The sequence below is a fragment of the Trachypithecus francoisi genome, unplaced genomic scaffold (genome assembly GCF_009764315.1).
Source record: "Trachypithecus francoisi isolate TF-2019V2 unplaced genomic scaffold, Tfra_2.0 Lachesis_group14, whole genome shotgun sequence".
Classification (NCBI taxonomy): Eukaryota; Metazoa; Chordata; class Mammalia; order Primates; family Cercopithecidae; genus Trachypithecus; species Trachypithecus francoisi.
This window is the reverse complement of record NW_022681459.1, coordinates 31,083,703-31,104,494: the sequence shown is the minus strand read 5'-3', so window position 1 is coordinate 31,104,494 and position 20,792 is coordinate 31,083,703. Positions and strand designations below refer to the sequence as shown.

General features: G+C 56.6%; 2 protein-coding genes across 10 annotated transcripts in view; one reads left to right on the top strand and one right to left on the bottom strand.

The window, feature by feature from the left end:
* Window positions 1–9,728, top strand: part of SLC19A1 (solute carrier family 19 member 1) — a 31,297-nt gene extending 21,569 nt beyond the window's left edge. For 3 of the 4 annotated variants that reach the window (XM_033232637.1, XM_033232636.1, XM_033232638.1), the window contains exons 6-7: window positions 5,794–6,310; window positions 7,310–9,728. In XM_033232637.1, coding sequence (XP_033088528.1) covers window positions 5,794–6,270 — 477 coding nt within the window. In that variant the 3' untranslated portion in view covers window positions 6,271–6,310; window positions 7,310–9,728. The remainder of the gene's footprint in view (window positions 1–5,793; window positions 6,311–7,309) is intronic. The other variant, XR_004442218.1, reaches the window with a different exon arrangement.
* COL18A1 (collagen type XVIII alpha 1 chain) overlaps window positions 8,581–20,792 on the bottom strand; it is a 104,057-nt gene continuing 91,845 nt past the window's right edge. For 3 of the 6 annotated variants that reach the window (XM_033232632.1, XM_033232630.1, XM_033232634.1), the window contains 10 exons: window positions 18,371–18,414; window positions 17,875–18,006; window positions 16,747–16,900; window positions 16,594–16,667; window positions 15,861–15,992; window positions 14,687–14,719; window positions 12,531–12,776; window positions 11,920–12,117; window positions 11,080–11,195; window positions 8,581–10,105 (listed from right to left, as the gene is read on the bottom strand). In XM_033232632.1, coding sequence (XP_033088523.1) covers window positions 9,895–10,105; window positions 11,080–11,195; window positions 11,920–12,117; window positions 12,531–12,776; window positions 14,687–14,719; window positions 15,861–15,992; window positions 16,594–16,667; window positions 16,747–16,900; window positions 17,875–18,006; window positions 18,371–18,414 — 1,340 coding nt within the window. In that variant the 3' untranslated portion in view covers window positions 8,581–9,894. The remainder of the gene's footprint in view (window positions 10,106–11,079; window positions 11,196–11,919; window positions 12,118–12,530; window positions 12,777–14,686; window positions 14,720–15,860; window positions 15,993–16,593; window positions 16,668–16,746; window positions 16,901–17,874; window positions 18,007–18,370; window positions 18,415–20,792) is intronic. The other 3 variants (XM_033232633.1, XM_033232631.1, XM_033232629.1) reach the window with 1 other exon arrangement.

The window sequence follows — 20,792 nt, the reverse complement described above, 5'->3', positions numbered from 1 at the left end:
AGCACTTTGGGAGGCCGAGACGGGCGGATCATGAGGTCAGGAGATCGAGACCATCCTGGCTAACACGGTGAAACCCCGTCTCTACTAAAAAAATACAAAAAACTAGCCGGGCGTGGTGGTGGGCGCCTGTAGTCCCAGCTACTCGGGAGGCTGAGGCAGGAGAATGGCGTGAACCCGGGAGGCAGAGCTTGCAGTGAGCTGAGATCCGGCCACTGCACTCCAGCCCGGGCAACAGAGCGAGACTCTGTCTCAAAAAAAAAAAAAAAAAAAAAAAAAAAGACGTGAAGTTTAGGTTGAGGTCACTGTTTTTGGCCTGTGTATCCACTTATTCCAGCATCGTTTGTTGAAAAGACTTAGCTCTCCCCATTGAATTACTTTTACACCTTTGTCAAAAGTTGGGCATATTTATGTGAGCCTGTTTCTGGGTTTTTTATCCTGTTCCATTGAACTGTGTGTTTCCCGTTGTACCAATATCACACCATCTTGGTTATGAAGCTTTCTAGCAAGTTTTGAAATTGGATAGACTGATTCCTCCAACTTCTTTTTATTCAAAATTGTTTTGACTCTTACAGTTTCTTTGCCTTTCCATATACATTTTAGAGTAATCTTGTCTATATCTACAAAAATTCTTGCTCAGGTTTTGTTAGGAATTGCAATTAAGCCAGTATATCAATTTTGGGAGAACTGACATGGTGACTGTGTTGTTTTCCAATCCATGAACATGGCATATCTTTCCAATTATTTAGATCTTTGATTTCTTTCAGCATTTTGTAGTTTTCAGCATATGAGTACTGTACATGTTTTAGTTTATGCTTTTTTTTAAGTAAATCAAACCGTATCTTGAAATTTGTTATCTGCATTAGTCTGTTTGGGCTGCCATAGCCCAATATCACAAACTGGGTGACAAACAACAGAAATGTATTCTCTCACAGTTCTGGAGGCTGGAAGTCTGAGATTAAAGTGTTGGTAGATTGGTTTCTCCTGATGCCTCTTTTCTTGGCTTGCAGATGGCATTTTCTCCCTTTGTCTTCATATGGTCTTTTTAATGTGTGTGGTCCTCCCTGGTATCTGTTTTTTTTTTTTTTTTTTTTTTTTTTGAGATGGAGTTTCCCTCTTGTTGCCCAGGCTAGGGTACAATGGTGTGATCTTGGCCGATCATAGCCTCCTCCTCCCGGGTTCAAGCAATTCTTCCTCAGCCTCCCAAGTAGCTGGGATTACAGGCATGTGCCACCACGCCTGGCTAACTTTGTGTTTTTAGTAGAGACGGGGTTTCTCCATGTTGGCCAGGCTGGTCTCAAACTCCAGACCTCAGGTGATCCACCCACCTTGGCCTCCCAAAGTGCTGGGGTTACAGGCGTGAGCCACCGCGCCTGGCTAGTGTCTGTCTGCTTATAAGGACACCTAGTCAGGTTGGAGTAAGACGCCATCCTTATGACCTCATTTAACTGTAATTACCTTTTGAAAGGCCCTGTCTTCAAATGCAGTGACATTGCGGGTTAGGACTGCAACATATGAACTGGGGGATGGGTTCACAATAGTGAACCCAATAGTGGATACGTGTTCATTGCTAGTGTATAGAAATATAGTTGATATTTGTGTGTTTATCTTGTATACTGCAATTTTGCTGAGCTTACTTATTAGTTCTAGGAGGCTTTTCTGTTTTTTGGTCTTTGTTTTTTAAATTCCTTGAGATTTTCTATGTAGATAATTATGTCATCTGCAAAAATTTCTTCCTTTCTGATCTGTATATCTTTTATTTTTTTTTCTTAGTGCACTGGCTGGAACTTTATTAATTCCTTATTTCTGCTTACTTTAGATTTATTTTGCTCTTCTTTTTCTAGGTTCTGGAGGTGAGCTATCGATTTGAGACCTCCTCTTTTCTAATTTATGCATCTAATGCTATAAATTTCCCCATTCAGTACTGCTTTAGTTGCATCCCACAAATCTTAATAGGCTATGTTTTCATTTTCATTCAGTTCAGTGTGTTTTTTGATGCATCATTATCTCAAATTTTGTTGTTTAATTTCCAAGTGTTTTGAGGTTTTCCTGTTATCTGTTATTCATTTTTTTGATTATATTGTGATCAGAAAACACATTCTATAATTATTTCAGTCCTTATAAATTTGTTAAGATTTGTCTTATGACCCAGAATATTATCCGTTTTGATATACTGTGGACACTTGGAAAGAATGTATATTCTGCTTTTGGGTGGAGTGTTCTGTAAATGCTGATCGGATCCTATTGGCTGATGGTATTGATTTCCTCTCAGTTCTTGTGGATTTTCTGTCTAGTTTTATTATTATTGAGAGAGGGGGTATTGAAGTCTCCTAAATATAATTGTGGATCTATTTCTCCTTTCAGTTCTGTCATGTTTTTGCTTCACATATTGGTAGTTCTTTTGTTCGTTGCATACGCGTTTGGGATTGAAATTGTCTTGGTGGACTGACTTTTTGTCAATTGTGTAATAGTGGATTATATTATGTCCTTCTCTGTCTCTGGTCTTTTTTTTTTTCTTTTGCTTGGACGTTTATTTTACCTGACATTAATATAGCCACCCCTGCTTTCCTTTGATTAATGTTTGCATGATACATCTTTTTCCATCGTTTTACTTTCAGCCTTCCTATCTTGGTATATTTGAAGTGAGCTTCTTGTAGACAGCACATGGTTGAGTCATGTTTTAAAATCTACTTTGCTAATCTCTGTCTTACAGTTGGTGTATTTAGACCATTTATATTTAATGTGATAATTTGTATATTAGGGCTTAAGTCTGCCATTTCGTTTTTAATTTTTCATTGATTCTCTGTTTTTAGTTTCTGTTTACATTTTTTCAGCTTCCAGTGGGTTACTTGTACATCCTTTAGAGTTTTGTTTGGTTTATCTATTGTGTTTTTGAATATACTTAGCATAGCTTTTTTGGTTGCTTTATGTATTATATTACTAGTCTGAGTGAAGTATGGAAACTTCGCCTGCCTCTACGTCACTTTATCATCTCCCGCTTACAGTGCAATTATCTTAAATATTTTCTCTACATACCTTTAGTGCTACATAAGAAAATATTGTAATTTTTGTATTAATCATCACACATATTTTAGAAAACTCAAGAAGGAAAGTCTGTTTTATTTACCCATAATGTTGCCTACTATGGTATTTCCTCTTTCCTGTTATTTCAAGATTCTTTCCTTCTTTAGTAATTTCCTTTCTGTTTAGATAACTTTTTTTTTTTTTTGCCATTATTTTAGATAGATCTGCTGGTTATGAATTTCTTCTCTTAGTTTTTCTTCACCTATCTTGATTGTTCTTTTATTCTTGAAGGATGTTTTCACTGGATATGGGATGTTGGGTAGACTGTCCTTTTTTTTAGCCTGTGAGAAATGTGGTGCCCCTTCCTCATAGCTTTCGGGATTTTTGATGAGAAATTAGTGTTATTCAAATTGCTTGTCCATGAAGGGTCATTTTTCTCTGGCCACTACCAAGATTTTTTTACTTATTTTTATCGTTAGCTTATAGAAGTTTGAATATGGTATGTGTTGGTGTGATTTTGTTTGGGTTTTCTGTTTGGGGTTTGCTCAGCTTCATGAATCTGCCGTGTATGTCTCACCAAATTTGGGAAGTTTTCAGCCATTATTTCCTAAAGTGCTCTTTGAACCCCACTCCTTTTCTCCTCTTTTTCTAGAACCCCCGTGTCACAAATGTTAGGTTCATGTTATGAAACCCCACAAGGAATGAGACTTTGTTCATTTTTTTTTTTCAGTCCATTTTTTCTTTGGTTCAGGTTGGATAATTTCTATGGTTCTACCTCCAGTTCATTGATCATTTCTCTGCCTCTTCTATTTTGTTGAGATGATTCATTAAGTTTTAAAATTTTGGTTATTGTACTTTTCAGTTCTAAATTTTTTTTATTTCTCCCCTTTCTTTGCTGAGAGTTTCCAGCATGTTTGTTACTGTTCACTGAAGCATTTTTGGGGTGGCTGCTTTAAGATCTTTCTCAGCGACTTCTACCGTCCCTGTGGTCTTAGTGCTGTGGTGTCTGTTGTTTCCAGTTTGAGATCTTTGTGGCTTAGTGTGCCAAGGGATTTTTAGTGAGATGCAAGCATTTTGGGTATGATGTAATTTCAGCATCCTCTCATGGCTGACGCAGCTCCAGCAGGTCAAGTGGGGTGTGCACCTCGCTACAGGGAGGAGGAGTGGAGTCCAGGCTCCCACTCAGCCTTCGTGACACCTGAGCGAGGGTGGGTGGCTGGGTGGGGGCTCCTTCTTGTTGCCAGGCAAGGATGGGAGTCCAGCTTCCCTTGGGGTCCCCTTGATGCCCCTAGGGTTGGGACATTCTTGTTATTCCTGGGTTGGGTGAAAGTCTGGACTCCCTGCTTGACCTCCTCTGACACCTCCCAGCATGGAGGGGGATGGGCACCCTCTTACTACTGGGCGAGGATAAGAGGCCACGCTCCCCACATGGTCTTCACTGACTCCATGAGGCTTTGGGGGTGACAGTCTAGGCTTCCCTGTGGTCTCCGCTGACTCATGCAGGTGAGGGTGGGCATCTTTACCAGCCAGTGGGAGTGAAAGCTGTCGTGCCCACTGGTGTTGTCTGATACCATCCCACAGGGGACTTGGGGGTCCTTGTTACAGGCTGGGGAGGGTGAGGTGTCCTTGCTGACATGGTGGTTGGAGCCGAGGTCTGGTGTCTGCAGGGACCAGGGTGATTCCTGTCAAAAGGTCTTTTTTCATGTTGGGCTGCTCCTTCCCTGGGTCTGAGGCCAGAGAGAGCTGCTTTCATGGGCTCTTTTTTCTGCATCTGTTGGCATTTCCAGCCTGCTGCTTTCTTGAGTTTCAAAATATCTAAGGCGAAAAGAAAAGCCCCCAGGGAGCTCTGCACGGCACAGTTCCCCAGACCCCAAGGGCCCGGCCGGTCTGCCCGCCTCGCTCCCGCTTTCAGAGTCTTCCCAGGTTTTTATCTCAGTGTCTTGGGTAGGAGAACAGGGAGAAGTGTGTCAGCCCCATCTTCCTGAGTTCGCTTTAAAAACAGTTTTCCTGGAAGGGTGCCGGTGCCGATGGGCTGCAGGGATTCTGGCCTGCGGGCGTGGAGTTGGGGCCTCGGGGTCTTGGGCGGGACTCACTGGGCTCTGCCCACAGATGTCCTGAAAGCATTGCAGCCTCCTGAACCCTCTGCACCTCCGGGAATGATCAGGTCCCTCCCTGGTGTCCCAGGGACATCTCCAGTCCCTCCTGCCCCTGGCAGCTGTGAGAATCAGGAGAGACGGGGCCGCTGCTGGTGCTGCTCCTTCTGGTCATCGTAGCACAGCTTCCACCGTCAAGGTGGAGACGGGCTTCATGTGCATGTGCAGGCTGCTGAGGGGTCGCTCTGGGCGTGAAGCCCTGGGGAGCAGCTCCCGGTCACCTGCTGTGGCTGTCCTCACCCTGATCTGCCCGGAGGGACATTCTAGCCCTCGTGGGTGTCCTCCTGTTGTCTCAGCACCATGGATGGGAAGCAGGCACCACCAAGCAGGGGCCTCAGGAGCAGACACTGCAGGCCATGCAGAGCCACCTGCCAGGTTCCAAGGGGTTCTTGGGAAATGGCGGGAGCCCCTCTTCAGGCCTGTGCCAGGCCGTGGCGGGAAGGGGGGCTGTGGTGAGCACTGTGGCACCTGCTCCTGGAGCTGGCCTCTGACTCCTGTGCCATGTTCAGGGTCAGCCTCTGAGCTGGAGGAAGATGAGCCTGGGAGCAGGCGTTGGGGTGTAGGGTGCCATCATCCCAGCCAGGCCCTCCTCACCCGCCTCACCTGCCTCTCTTTCCAGTTCCACTTCTACTGTGTGTACTTCCTGATCCTGTCCATCATCTACTTCTTGGGGGCCATGCTGGGTGGCCTGCGGCATTGCCAGCGGGGCCACCACGTGCTGCTGCCCCCGGCCCAGGGTCTGAGGAGTCCCACGGAGGAGAAGGCAGCACAGGAGCTGAGCGTGCAGGACAAGGGCCTCGGAGGCCTGCAGCCAGCCCACAGCCCGCCACTCTCCCCAGAAGATGGCCTGGGGACTGTGGGGCCAGCGTCCCTGGAGCAAAGACAGGGCGACCCAGCCCCAGCCCCGGCCCTGCAGGCAGCTGGATTCCTGAGCCCAGTGACAGTCCCTTCTGCCTGCACTCCGTGCTCCGCCCAGGCCTCAGGCTCTGACGCTGCAGATGAGACCTGTCCCCAGCCGGCTGTCCATCCTCCTGCTGTCAGCAGGCTGGGTTTGCAGCGTCATCCAAGTGACAGTGTTCAGAATGTGAACCAGTGACTCTTGGGGGCCCCTCTGGTAACTTTGCAGGTGGCCCTCGGTACGTCCCTGTGACCCCTGCCTTGAAGGTCGCTTGCCTTAGCCATGGGGGCCTCCGCTTAGCCTGCTGGCAGGTCCCCTGGGATTCCCCCCACCCTGTGCTGCACTCGAGCGGTGGCCACAGCCTGCTGGCAACACTCAGGGCAGCTGCCTGGCCATGCTGTCCCTGCGCTGTGCCCCGCGGGCTTTGGTTGCTGGAAGAGGTGGGTGGTGGGCTCCTGTGTCCACCAGGCCTCACTGGCTTATGCCCCTTCTGGGGCTTGAGACAAATCTGTGCCCCCCCGGCTGGTGAAATGGCCTTAGATACCAGCTCAGGGGACACTGGCACACAGGAGTTCTGAGCCCTCTAGGGCAGGGTGGGAGCCTAGGCCCCCGGGCATAGCTGAGCTGTGACATTGCTGGTCATCCTCGGTGCTCTTGCGTTTTGGAAGATGCTCTGCTTTTTTTTTTTTTGAGACAGAGTCTCACTCTGTCGCCCAGGCTGGAGTGCAGCGGCGTCATCTCGGCTCACTGCAAGCTCCGCCTCCCGGGTTCCCGCCATTCTCCTGCCTCAGCCTCCTGTGTGGCTGGGACTACAGGCGCCCGCTGCCACGCCCGGCTAATTTTTTTTTGTATTTTTAGTAGAGACGGGGTTTCACCGTGTTAGCCAGGATGGTCTCGATCTCCTGACCTCGTGATCCGCCTGCCTCAGCCTCCCCAGGATGGTCTCGATCTCCTGACCTCATGATCCGCCTGCCTCGGCCTCCCAAAGTGCTGGGATTACAGGCATGAGCCACCACGCCTGGCCCTTTTTTTTTTTTTTTTTAAACTGACGTAGAATGAAGAACTGTACGTGGCTTCTCTGTCTCTGTGGAAAAGCCATCTCAGGTTGGCGGCAAACGCATCCTCATCAGAGGGAGCAGCGGCTCTGGTCCTCAGAGCTGGTTGCTCTCTCCCACCCTAAGGGCAGCCCTCCATGGTCCTGTCTGTCCTTCTGAAGTGTGTCCATCCTGACCTGCAGGTCCTCAGCTGCTCCCACGCTTGTGCCAGCCCGGAGAGGACTGGTCCCGATCACCGCAGACGTGCTGGCCTTGGTGTGTGCGGGGCTTGCCTGGGCTGGGGAGCCGCGGGGGAGCTGCCTTGGCGGTGGGCGCTGGGGAAGTATGTCCCAGCGGCCTCGGGATCTAAGGAGCACTAGTGCCTTGCCCACAGGTGCTGGACCATCTGATGTGATGTGAACGCTCTTCCCACATACATCAAACACACTTGTTACGTGAGTGTGCCCAGGCTCCTGATTCTGGGCCGGCCTGGCCTGGGGGTTGAGGGTTGGCAGTCAGTGAGGAAGCCAGAAGAGGCATCCCAGCCTTCTCCCCCCACCAGCCCACTCAGGGCCTTGGTGCCCATGAGCTGAGCCCCCCTACAACCCTAGTCAATGGGCCTATCCTGCAGGGCCTCTGCCACATCTCAGTGGCCCCGAGTGAATGGCTGGCTGCTCACCGGCTCCACACAGAGCTGGGGACAGAATCTCTGGCTGAGGAGGGGCCGCTGGAGCTGCTCGACCCAAGGTTCCCCCGAGGTGGCTCAGGGGAGCAGACATCTTGGGGTACCCTGGATTGAAGCAGAGGCTGCACGTGGAAGGTGGCCCGAGTCAGTGGATGGTGCTGGTCAGACAGGGCTGTGGTCCTGGACGCATCCAGGGGCCCTGTCATGGCCACCCTGGGGACCCTGCTGGGAAGGGTCTGTACCAGCCATTTCCTGGGCTCGTAGATCTAGCAGGATGTGATGGGTGGAGGTGGGCTGGGCCTGTGCCATGGGCCAGAGCGTCACTGGGGAGGCCCACGCTGTCATCAGAACCCATCCCCCAGGCAAGGGCTTGCTCCCTCCGCAGCCCGCTCACTGCACCCACCGCCTGCCCGCCTCTGAGTCCTGCACTCACCTGGCCACCAGGACAGGGATGGCTGTCAGGATGTAGTGTTACCGGGAGCAAGCCAGGTCCTGCTGTGAGGAGAGACTTGAGAGTGTTGGTGTGTGTCCACACACCTGTGCATGCCTGTGTGCCTGTGTACACTACGGATACTCCTGTACACCTGTGTATAACTGCACACCTGTGTATGCCCAGGCACACCTGTGTATAACTGTGCACACCTGTGTATGCCCAGGCATGCATACCCCCATGTAACTGCATGCCTGTGCACACTCAGGTTCTGCCAGTGGGGCAGTCCAGGGATAGAAGACTCCTGAGGACTCCTTTTGGAGAATTGTGTGACAGTGAAGGCTCTTGCAAACCAAGAGTCAGTGTAAAAGGTCACTTTTATTTACCTGTCTGAATTGGCTTCACATCACACAGTTATAGAACCAGCCCCACCGGTTTCGTCGCAGTCCCGAGGCAGGTGTGTGCTGGCGTGCTGTGGTCAGCCTGGCACTGCCAAGTCCACTTGTCCCTCCACACAACGAATGACTCTGGTGTCGATGCTCTGCCGACTCTGGTGTCGACAGAGGACCTCGTCGCACCTTGTGGCTGCTTTGTTCGCCTGCAGGGCAGCCTGTGTGCACCCCGGGTGTCCCCTTCAGTCCCAAAGAGGGCAAGGATGTGGGTTTCCTAGGAGACAGCCGATGACTGCCCTGCATCTGGAGCCAGCCTGTCCATGGGCAGTGCACAGATGGCAGCCCTTCCCCACTGCCCTGTGCGCTGGCTGCCGCATGTCCTGTGCCAGCCTCAGCCTCTTCGACGTAGCCTTGTTCCATCCTGGCACTCAGCTGGACAAGTGCTGGCTGAGCCAAGTCCCAGCCGGGTGTATGAGATGGGGGCCCTGGATGAGAGGCTGCCAGTCCCCAACTCACAGGTCCCTTGTATCTTCCAGCTTGGACTTGGCCAGCATGGAGCTATCTGCTTTGGATGTATCTTATGGGTCATTTGGGAGGCCAGCCCCAGGCTCCTGTGTGTGATGTTGGAGGACAGGCCAGAGCCGGGGGTCACAGTGGGCCTCTGAGCTTGGAAACCTGCTCATGCCTGGGGTTGCTGTGAACAGCCCAGAGCTGAGCAGAAGGGGTTGCCCCTAGCCCCAGAGACCTGAGCCCCTCCCATCTACCACAGGGCAAGCACACCCTGGAGGAGAGCCCAGGTGGCTCTGTGCTGGGTGAGGCCACAGCTCCCATTGCCTCACGGGGCCCGTCTGCTACCAGGTCTGGGTTTTGGGCACAGAACAGAGGTGCTAGGTGGGAGATGAAGTTGGCACTTGCCAGGGCGAGCACAGCTTCCCAGAGGAGGAAATCCTGGAGAAATCAAGCCATGGTCTGATTCAGGCCAAGAGGCTACACAGGGCATTGATACTGCAGCCTGCCTGACCCAGGCTGTGCCAGCTGGGCTCACAGCTCAGGGGAGAACTGGGGCAGGTGAACGTCAGCATCAGGCTTCCATTTTAAACTTTTAAAAAAATACACTCTTTGGCTTCCTTTTATTTCTTGAGGATTACATGACACGTGAACTATACAGGAAAGTATGGCCGCCGGGTCCTGGGGCTGGGGGCTGGCCGGCCACTCCCTGCCCACAGTGGCTGCTTCCTCCGAGCCGCCCGTCCTCTCCGGCCATCCGCATCCAGGCGGCGGCTACTTGGAGGCAGTCATGAAGCTGTTCTCGATGCAGAGGACGATATAGGCGTGGTGGCAGCTTGCGGCATTCTGCCCTAGGAGCCTGCCCCCCAGCAGGGAGGAGGCCTGACCTGTGACCGAGGGAGACTCTGTCCGCCACGTCTCGCAGTAGCTCTCAGTCAGCCTGCGCCCGCTGGGGTCCGAGCCATGCCACACGCTCTTCTGGGGCCTGTAAGATGCGCCGGGCCCTCAGTCACACCCAGACCTGCTCCACTTAGGGCAGAGGCCGCCCCCCAGGCAGGAAAGGTGGAGGCAGGAGGCCGGCCCTAGGGGTAACGGGGCTGCAGAGGCTCCCACAACCTGGAGGGCCACGTGGCCTCCCTGCTGGCTGCCTGTGGAGGGAGCTGCATCTCCCAGACTGCACCCCATGCTGCTTCTGCCATACACCCACAGCAGAGGGGAGAGGGCCCAGGGCTGGGCCTGGCTGGGTGGACCCGGCCCTCATGCCTGCTAAGCAAAGCCTTCCTGCGGCTGCCTCGCTAGGAAGCAGCTCCACCTCCTGGCCTCCGGCCTGCCCTGTGGCCCAGCCCCACCCACAGCGCTGCCGTCAGAGACCCTTGGCAGGTGCATCTCCATTACAGCAGATGGCCAGGCACTGCTGGGGACACGCTGTGTGGCACCCCGAGACACCCCTAAAAGCATGAGTGTTGGAAGAATCGGGGCGCTCATGTGGGGAGGGCACAGCAACATTTGGGATGAAGCATTCTTCTGGACACCCTGGAAATTTCTCAACATTTTAAGGGCACACATGCTCGGACTCCGTGTTGTCCTTTGAGGAGTTTATTCTCGGTGAACAAACTCACGGTGATGCTTACATGGCTGACCACGGGTGTGGTGACATCCTGGGAGACTTGGAGTCTATCCGCCATGGGCAGAGGGCCGGGGGCGCTTAAAGGCGTTCTTAGAACTACATTCCTCTCAAACACATGCTAATGATTACTTATCAGAGCAGTTTTCATTTTTCTCAATGCTCTTTTGGATTTTATAATTTTTAAGTAATGAGCATGTATAAAATCTGTCCCAAAACTTAGGGGGAACTGCTCTTAGGTGCACTGGGCACACGCCTGCCCATCCATCTGTCCTGCCTGTCTGCCTTCCCTGGCTGGGGCTCTCAGAGCTGCTCACACGGCACTGGGAACCTACCAGGTGGGGTGCCTCAGGACATCCTTGCCGTCAAAGGAGAAGATGCGTGCCCCGGGCTTCAGCGGACCCTCAGAGCCTGCGAACAAAGCCTCCCAGCTGGGAAACAGCAGCTCATCCTGGAGGAGAAACCATGTGTGTGTGGGCGGAGGGGCTTTTGCAGCCTCTGGGCACGTCCCGCCAGGGAACAAGCGCAGGGAAGCCAGGCCTGGCCGGGCAGCCTCTGCAGACTCCAAGAGGCCTCGGCTAAGGCAGGGGACCCTGTCCCCTCATGCCAGGCTATAAGAGGGTGGGGAGCACCGGGCCGCAGCCGCCTGCTCCCAGCCCTGGACCCTGGGTCTGTGACCCCTCTGCTGTTGCTTCTGGGAATGTGGTTCTCCCCAGGGCACCCAGAAACAGCCCAGTGCACGAAAAGGAGCCACAGAATAAAGCAACATGGAGGGGGGTGCTGTGGCAGAGGGGCCACCAGGCCGGGTGGCACAGGAGGCCCAAGGGACGGTTCCTGATTCCAGGCTTGTGTGTGAGGCCTGTCACCTGTGTGGACACTCGGGCCAGCAGCACGGGAGCCTCTGAGAGGCCGGGGGACTGGGGGTCAGGGGACCACGTGGGGGGCCTCATGGGCTAGCCTGGGGGAGGCGGCAGCGCCCAGGGAGGCAGAGGCCCTGGCCTGAGCCTCAGGGGATGTGACCCACCTGGAGCCTGCCCTGAAGTCACCAGCCGGGGTGGCAGTGTCTACCATGGCGGCCTCCAGAGGTCCTCGAGGGGAGCCCCCCCGCTGGGAGTTCACCCCAGAGGTCAAGTGGGGGCCAAGGAGCCCATGCCCTCAGGACTGGACTGACCCACCTTGAGGTTGACGATGGGCACAGCTGCGCGGTCGGCACGGCGCACGATGCTGTACAGGTCCTGCAGCCGCGAGGACAGGAAGGCGCGGAAGGTGCCCGCCAGCCCCACAGCCCGCGCCTGCTGGAAGCACTGGAAGTCGGCCCCGCGGATGCCCCGCATGCTGCCCGGCAGTGGGCTGTTGAGTGCAACCAGGTGGAGCTGTGGGGAGAGGGGCACATCATGGGCTGTGTCCCATGCTGCACCCTGCACCCAGGCCCTGGGCGCCCCACCCCGGCCCCGCACCTGTAGGGACAGGCACGGCCAAGGGACACACTGAGGGGCCCAGGCAGCAGCCCCCATACCCTGCCGGGTCAGAGCAGCCCCGGGCCAGGTAGGTGCCCCCAGCTGCTGCTGCAGGCAGAGGCACGCCGGTTCCTCAAGGACGTGATAGGGGCTGGACTTTCATGACCACTGCTTGGCCACCAGAGGGCAAGTCCCAGGCTGAGCCACCAGACACCCACCCATGGCCGAAGTCTGGGACCCCCCAGCAGCTCTGCAGGGGCTGGGTCCTCTTCTGCCGCCCCGAGAGCCAAGGGGCTAGATGGAGCCGAGCCCACTATGGGAGCACTCACCACGGGCTGGAAGTCGCGGTGGGTGTGGGCGGGTGGGCTCGTGGGGAGCGCCGGCCTCAGGTGCACGTAGGAGCTGTGGTGCGGGGCTCCAGGGTAGGGCTGGGGCTCGGGCAGGCGAGGGGGGCTGGCCAGGATGTCATCTGCCCGCCAGGGCCTTGCGGTGGGGTGGGGGTACTCCCGCCGGGGGTAGGGGTTGCTGTCGTGCAGCTGCACCACGGGGGGCTGCAAGGCAGCCACTTCGTTGTCCTGCAGGTGGGAGATGCGGGGCCTGTCGGCAGGGGGGCCCTCCGCTTGCCCCTCCTCCATCTGTGTCCTCCTCTGGGCTGTGTAGGGGCTGCGCTCCAAGCTGGCAAGCAGGGCGCTGTGCCCCTGACCCTGGAGCTGCCTTGCCAGGGGGGGCAGGAGTAAGGGCAGGGAGTCCTACCTGCTGTGGCGCTGGATCGTGGTCACCTCTGCTCAGGCCCCCAGACCCAGCCGTGCGCAGAAGCTGTGGGCCTCACTGAGCACATGCCCTGACCTGCCCTCTCCTTGCTGTGGCTCCAATTTAGGGCCCCTGACCTAAGCGCAGCGACCTCCAACCTTATGTCCCTGAGCCCTTGCTCTGTCTCCCTCAGAGGTGACCTCCACCCTAGAAATCCCAGCCCCCAGGTCTGCACCCCAGTCTGGATTCCCCTGATTCTGCACCTTTCCCCACAGCCCTGAGCCCCTCTTGACCCAGCTGCCATCCACCTGCACTGCATCCACATTGCTGTCCCCATTGTCCACTCCACAGAGCCGGGCTGTGTGCTACCCAGGGCAATATCCATGGCCACCCGGCACACAGGAGGGGCCGTGACTATTGACTGGCCGACTGAATGAATGAATGAATCAGCAAATGAGTGAGAGCAAACTGGGCTGAACCCTGTGAGGAGATCGGCTGCTGCAGAGCCCGACACTGCTCCACATCAGGCTTCACTCCTGAGCCAATTAAGAAGTCATGACCTGTACTCAAGGAGGGGCCAACAGCAGCCGGACGCAACACTTAGGAAAACGAAAATATTCACCCAGCTTTGCACCATCCATCCACCCACCCATCCACTCACCCACCTGTCCACCATCCATCCACCCACCTATCCCCTCACCCACCTGTCCACCATCCATCCACCCGTTCATCCACTCATCTACCTGTTCACCATCCATCCACTCACCCACCTGTCCCCATCCATCCACCCACCTATCCCTCACCACCTGTCCACCATCCATCCACCCGTTCATCCACTCATCTACCTGTTCACCATCCATCCACTCACCCACCTGTCCACCATCCATCCACCCACCTATCCCCTCACCCACCTGTCCACCATCCATCCACCCACCTATCCCCTCACCCAACTGTCCACCATCCATCCACCCATTCATCCATTCATCTACCTGTCCACCATCCATCCACCCACCTATCCACTCACTCACCTGTGCACCATCCATCCACCCGTTCATCCACTCATCTACCTGTTCACCATCCATCCACTCACCCACCTGTCCATCATCCACCCATCCATCTACCTCCCCATCTACCTACCCATCCACTCACCCACCTGTCCACCATCCATCCGTCCATCTATCCACTCACCCACCTGTCCATCCAACCATCCATCCACCTCCCCATTGATTCACCCACCCAGTCAGCCACCACCCTAGAGATACCCATTCTTGTGTCTGGCACTTTGGGAGAGGGAAGGCAAAGATACAAGATGTGGATTTTGGCCCCAAGGATTTTGACCCTGAGGAGGGCAATGAGTGATAGACACAATTGGGAAAGTTGAGGGATGAGAGTGGCTCCCTCATGAGGCCAGCAGCTGAGACGGAGGTAGTGGGGTGTCTTGCACTGAGACGGAGGTACTGGGGTGTCCTGCACTGAGACGGAGGTACTGGGGTGTTCTGCACTGAGACGGAGGTATTGGGGTGTCCTGCACTGAGACAGAGGTACTGGGGTCTCCTGCACTGAGACGGAGGTATTGGGTGGCCTGCACCTGTTTTCTGCAGCAGAGGCTGATGGTGAGCCACATGCTCAGCTCCAGGGCTCCAAAGGACCACGTGTTGTTCCCCAAACAAGAGACAGCACATACCCCCTCGTGTCCTAACCACCCACCAGTCTCAACAGAGAAAACGCTCCTTACCGTCCCTCGTGGAAGTGGCGTCCGGGGCTCCAGCTGGAAGAAAGCAGCAGGGTCATCCAGGACCTGCGGCTGGGCCTGAGCCAGGGTGCCCTCCCTGCCCAGCACCCGCCTCTCCCTCCCCAGCACCTGGCCCTTCCAGACCACAGAAAGGTACCCTCCCTGCCCAGCACCCGGCCCTCCCAGCACGTTTGCTAGGATGCCATCCTCTGCCACCTCCTGTCAGGACTAAAGCCCCTGAAAGTTAGGATGGGGCTGCATCTCAGTGCCTACGAGGACACCTGGCACACAGTGGGCACCAGCTTGGCGTCTGCTGTGAGACTGGCAGCCTCTCCCTGGCCAGATAAGGGACTGGAATGGGATTCACAGTCTGGGGGACTGCAGGGGCCGGCCCAGGCCCGGGTGGGGGCCGGTGGTGAGATGGAGGGAGTGCTAGCAGGAAGGTGGGAGGGCTGCAGAAGTCAGGGCTGTGTCAATGCACAGTCTCCCGTGGAGGCTCCCACAGACGTCACAGGCCGTTTTGGCGGCACAGGGCTTCTACCAGTCCTCACCTTTGCCACATGAAGGCAAACAAACCATGCCACGCCCACCTGGGTCAGAGTGGCCGCTCTTGCCGTCCAGGCCGTTTTGGGAAAGCAGGAAAGAGGCTGGCCTGGCCTGGAAGGGGCGATCCCAGGTGTGTCCGAGGAGCCAGGCTGGTGAGCAAGGCCCATGCTAAGTGGCGAGCGCACATTTCATGCCACCTCGGTGTTTATAACGTGGGGTGCAGAGCCACGGGACAGCCTGCATCCCAGCCGGGGCCGTACTGTGGACATCACGTGGCCCTGGAGGGCCCGAGCCCCACTCCAGCCTCGTCCCACCAGACACCTTGTCTTGTTAACAGGCGTGTGAGGTGATGTTTATCTTTGTAAATGTTCACTGTGATGTGACCCGCCAGGAGCCCCTCATGCACCATGTGTTCATCCGCTTCCAGAAGTTTGAGCTCACTTTTCTCTAATCCCAAAACTGCTCACAGAAGTATTTTACTAAACTTTGCCAAAAGTTTGAAAGTTTAACAAGCGCTGGCTGCCACCTGCCTCCATCCCTGTCTGGGGCCTGGGCCTCTCGCCTCCCTTAAGCCCCAGGAGGCAGCTTGGGTCCTTCCACAGGTCAGGAACCTGCCATACACAGCACTCACCTGGACCTTCCGGAACCCATTCCGCACGCGGACGTAGAGCTCCTCCTGCTCGGCCACGAAGATGAGCCAACCCTCGGGAACCTCGTGTATCTGGCCCAACATGGCCTGGCGCGTGGCCCAGAGCCTCACCTGCTGGGACCCAAACGCAGGGGCGTGGGGCTCGAGGCGGGAGGGCATGGGGCAGGGGCACAAGAAAGGGATGCCTGCTTCAGGGCGCAGGGCAGGGGCAGAAGGGATGCCTGTTTCAGGGCGCTGGGCAGGGGCAGAAGGAAGGGATACCCGTTTCAGGATGCTGGGCAGGGGCAGAAGGAAGGGATGCCCGTTTCAGGGTGCTGGGCAGGGGCAGAAGGAAGGGATGCCCATTTCAGGGTGCTGGGCAGGGGCAGAAGGAAGGGATGCCCATTTCAGGGTGCTGGGCAGGGGCCGCAGGGCTTTGGGCAGGCATGGACTGAGGCAGCTGCCCCCATGAGCACCGTGGAGACCCCTGCCCGCCTCCAGCCCCTCAGCCTCCGTGGACAGTGCATGGGCCCTGGACACTTCCCAGCTGGTGGTCATCCTCCTGGGCCCACTGGATCCCCCCGCAGCCTGGCCCCGCTTCTACCCTGGAAACCACATCTCGGCCTCCTGTGCATCTCCCTGTGGGGTCCGTGGGACAGTGCCTCTGAGGGGCAGGGGCTGCAGAACCAGCCAGGGCATGGGACCCAGGTGCCCAGCCGGCTGCCTAGATACTCACCCCTGAGGAGGTGCCCATGGTTCCAGGGGGCCCAGGGGGCCCAGGGGGGCCCGGAGGGCCAGGAACGCTGATAGCTGCAGGAGAGAAACCAAGGTGGGAACAGGAAGCCACACGAGGCGGCCTCTGCCCGGGGTCCACTCCCCACTGACTTACTCTGCCTGTGAGGGCCGGGAAATGAAGGGGGCCCTGGGGGGCCAGGGGGGCCTGGGGGGCCGGGAGGGCCCTGGCGCCCCTCGTAGCCGATGCCGGGGGGTCCCTGAGGTCCAGGTGGGCCAGGCTGGCCCCGGATGCTCTCTCCCTTGGGACCCTAGGGACGGCGACAAGAGACGCTTCCTGGTTACCTCGTGCTCTGGGCTGGGGGCGGGCAAGCTTGTGGGGTTGGGGCTGCACTGGGCTGGGGGTGGGCAAGCTTGTGGGGCTGGGGCTGCACTGGGCTGGGGCGGGCAAGCTTGTGGGGCTGGGGCTGCACTGGGCTGGGGGCGGGCAAGCTTGTGGGGCTGCGGCTGCACTGGGCTGGGGGCGGGCAAGCTTGTGGGGCTGGGTCTGTAGTGGGCTGGGGGCGGGCAAGCTTGTGGGGCTGGGGCTGCACTGGGCTGGGGGCGGGCAAGCTTGTGGGGCTGGGTCTGTACTGGGCTGGGGGCGGGCAAGCTTGTGGGGCTGGGGCTGCACTAGGCTGGGGGTGGGCAAGCTTGTGGGGCTGGGTCTGCAGCTGCCAACATCCCCTTGATGAGCGCAACCTGAGTCACTGGTCCCCTCCCTGCCCACACCATAGCCTGAGAAACCCCCACACCTGAGTCACTGGTCCCCTCCCTGCCCACACCATGGCCTGAGAGACCCCCACACCATCACCCCTTCTTCCCTGGGGGTGCGATCCTGGGGCAGAGACCAGCTCTGACCAGAGAGACCAGCAGAGACCAGGGACCTGACGACAGTGTGGGCCCCCAGGCAGAAGCTGGGGCCCATGGCTCTCTGGAGTCTTTCAGGACTGATGGGCCTAAACCCCGATCTGAACCAGCCCAGGAGCAGAGGTGGATGCGCTTGGCCCTGGCAGGAGGGCAGGCCATGGAACGCTGCAGGGGGACGGGGTGTGTCCGGGGCCAGTGCACCCACACCTGGGCGGCCTGCTGCGTCCCCACACAGGGACAGGGCCATGTCAGGGCTGCTGAGCTTGCAGGAGCAGCTCCAGCCTTGGCGGGCGTCGGTGGCCGGGCTGGACCTGCCCTCAGCTCCTGCACCCAGACCCCTGGGACATACGCTCTGCCTGCACAGGCTGGGACTTACTGGAATCCCAGGGTAGCCAGGTGGGCCTGGGGGGCCGGGGGGGCCTGGCAGGCTGGAGCCAAAAAAGCCGCCGCCCCCGGGCTCACCCCTTTCGCCTTTCTGTCCTGCATCACCTCGGTCTCCCTTCTCCCCCTGTGGATGGAAACACTTGTCAGACACAGGAGCCCCGAACCCCTACAAGCCACAGGTGACCTCCCATCCCTCCCGAGCCAGGGTACGGCAGTCGGAAGCTTCTGGAGTCCAGGCCTGGGAGCTGCTGGCTGCAGAGAATAGGGCTCGACTCCCCACCTCCCACTGTATCAGCTAAGTCCCCAAAAACTGAGCCGGGGACAGAAACGTCCTGAGGGACGCCCTCGACGCCCTCTGGAGCCAGCGCTCCTCTCAGGGCTGAACAGGAAGGGGTCTTGGGCTGGATGGCGCAAGGAATTGGGAGCAGCCACCCGGGGGGATGTACAGGACCTTGGAGGCCCCCAACCCCACCAGGGAGGTCACTCACCTTCATTTCAGCCTCCAACTGAAGAAAGTCGAATGGAAACTGCCCTGCAAGAGAGACACAGGTGGGGTCTCACTGAGGTGGCGTCTGACGACGCCGGGCTCCCCCTGCAGCCCCCAGCACTGGCGGGTTTGCCGGAGGCGCTTCTAGCCATTGTCATATTTCCTGGCAGAGATCCCATATTTCATTAGGTTCTTCCTAGCTAACTGATACTTTCTGATGTTTTTGTTAATGGTGTCTTTTTTTTGAGATGGAGTCTCGCTCTGTTGCCCAGGCTGGAGTGCAGGGGGTGATCTCGGCTCACTGCAAGCTCCGCCCCCCGGGTTCCTGCCATTCTCCTGCCCCAGCCTCCCTAGAAGCTGGGACTACAGGCGCCACCACCACCACGCCCGGCTAATTTTTTTGTGTTTTTAGTAGAGACGGGGTTTCACCGTGTTCGCCAGGATGGTCTTGATCTCCTGACCTCGTGATCCGCCCGCCTCGGCCTCCCAAAGTGCTGGGATCACAGGCATGAGCCGCCGCGCCCGGCCGAGTTGGTGGTTTTTCTCAACTCCCCTTCCATCTGGTGACCTCGGTGAACCCTGACGGTCCACCCGCAGATCCACTTGGGCAGCTTATGTTGGAAACGTGCCGAGAAAAGAGCAACGCGATTCCTTCCTTCTCGCGTCCTGTCCTTCCTGTCTCTCCTCTGCCCCTCCCAGGGTGGGCAGGGAGCTGTCTTGGCCCTGACTTGAGGTCCCCACACCCTCTCCGAGGGTGAAGCTGTGGAAGTTCCAGGTGGCTCCTTCCAGACCACGGAGGAGCCCTTTGCTGAAATCACTCCTTGTTGCTTCTCTCCTTTCCATCAGCCTTGGCAGAGGTCAGGAGTGTCGTTAGCCTTTTCAAAGAATTAACTTCGGATTGTTGGACTTTCTTGATCCTTGCTATTTTTATATACATAAACCATACACAATTTCTTTTCACTCATTTTTGATCTTTAATATTTCTTCCCACCTATTTTCATCAAATAAATGTTTGTTGCTCTTTAACGATAAATGCTGTTTGTTCTTTAGCATTTGATGTGTGGAAACAGGTACTATTTAAAGCTGTAATTTTGTCAACGGAGATGACAAAACCCATTCTCCTTCCAGGTGGGACCTTAGACGGCCTTGGGCAAACCTTCTCCTGTGACTGTTCCCCTGGAACCCTGACCGGGGTGGAGACAACCTCACTCTTTTTTTTTTTTTTGAGACAGTGTCTCGCACTGTCGCCCAGGCTGAAGTGTAGTGGCCGGATCTCAGCTCACTGCAAGCTCTGCCTCCCGGGTTTAAGCCATTATCCTGCCTCAGCCTCCCGAGCAGCTGGGACTACAGGTGCCCGCCACCTCGCCCGGCCAGTTTTTTTGTTTTTTGTTTTTTTTTTTTGAGACGGAGTCTCGCTCTGCCGCCCAGGCTGGAGTGCAGTGGCCGGATCTCAGCTCACTGCAAGCTCCGCCTCCCGAGCTTCTCCGCCATTCTCCTGCCTCAGCCTCCCGAGTAGCTGGGACTACAGGCGCCCGCCACGTCGCCCGGCTAGTTTTTTTTTTTTTTGTATTTTTAGTAGAGACGGGGTTTCACCATGTTAGCCAGGATGGTCTCGATCTCCTGACCTCGTGATCCGCCCGTCTCGGCCTCCCAAAGTGCTGGGATTACAGGCTTGAGCCACCGCGCCCGGCCTTTTTTTTTGTATTTTTTAGTAGGGACGGGGTTTCACCGTGTTAGCCAGGATGGTCTCGATCTCCTGACCTCGTGATCCGCCCGTCTCGGCCTCCCAAAGTGCTGGGATTACAGGCTTGAGCCACTGCACCCGGCCCAACCTCACTCTTGGAGGCCGTGCCCTGTAACTCAGAAGCCTCTGAGCAGGTGGCTCCACACCCCCAGGGCACCCCCATCCCACAGGTGCAGTCCCTGGGGTTGGAGGTCATGGCTGCTGTCAGGACCCATGCTCCCTCCTGGACTGGGTCCTTTTGCAGAGGGAGGTGACCGGTTGTGGAGGCCCCTGAGGGTCCTTCCGCAGAGGGATGTGACCAGCCGTGGAGGCCCCTGAGGCTGCAGTGTGAGGACTAGGGATGCCCTGGACACAGCTAAGCACCAGGGGTTCCTCACTTCCACCTGCTTCTCCTTGACTCATGAGCCGCCTGGAAGGGCACTGCCCTGTGGGCATTTCCCACTTGCTTCTACTGCACTCGTGAGATCACAGTTCCTGGAAGCCAGGCCTGCATTCAGCCTACCCTGGGCCCCTCCGGGGCAGACCCTGGTCCCAATGCTGGGGACGCGGCCTGGAGACCATTGCAGGTGACGCCTGTCAGACCTGCTGTTCAGATCTCTGACCCCACTGTCGCTGGGATCCCGTGCTGGGCAGCCCACGCCGGTTCCTGCAGGAGCCTCAGATCCCACTGTCACTGGGA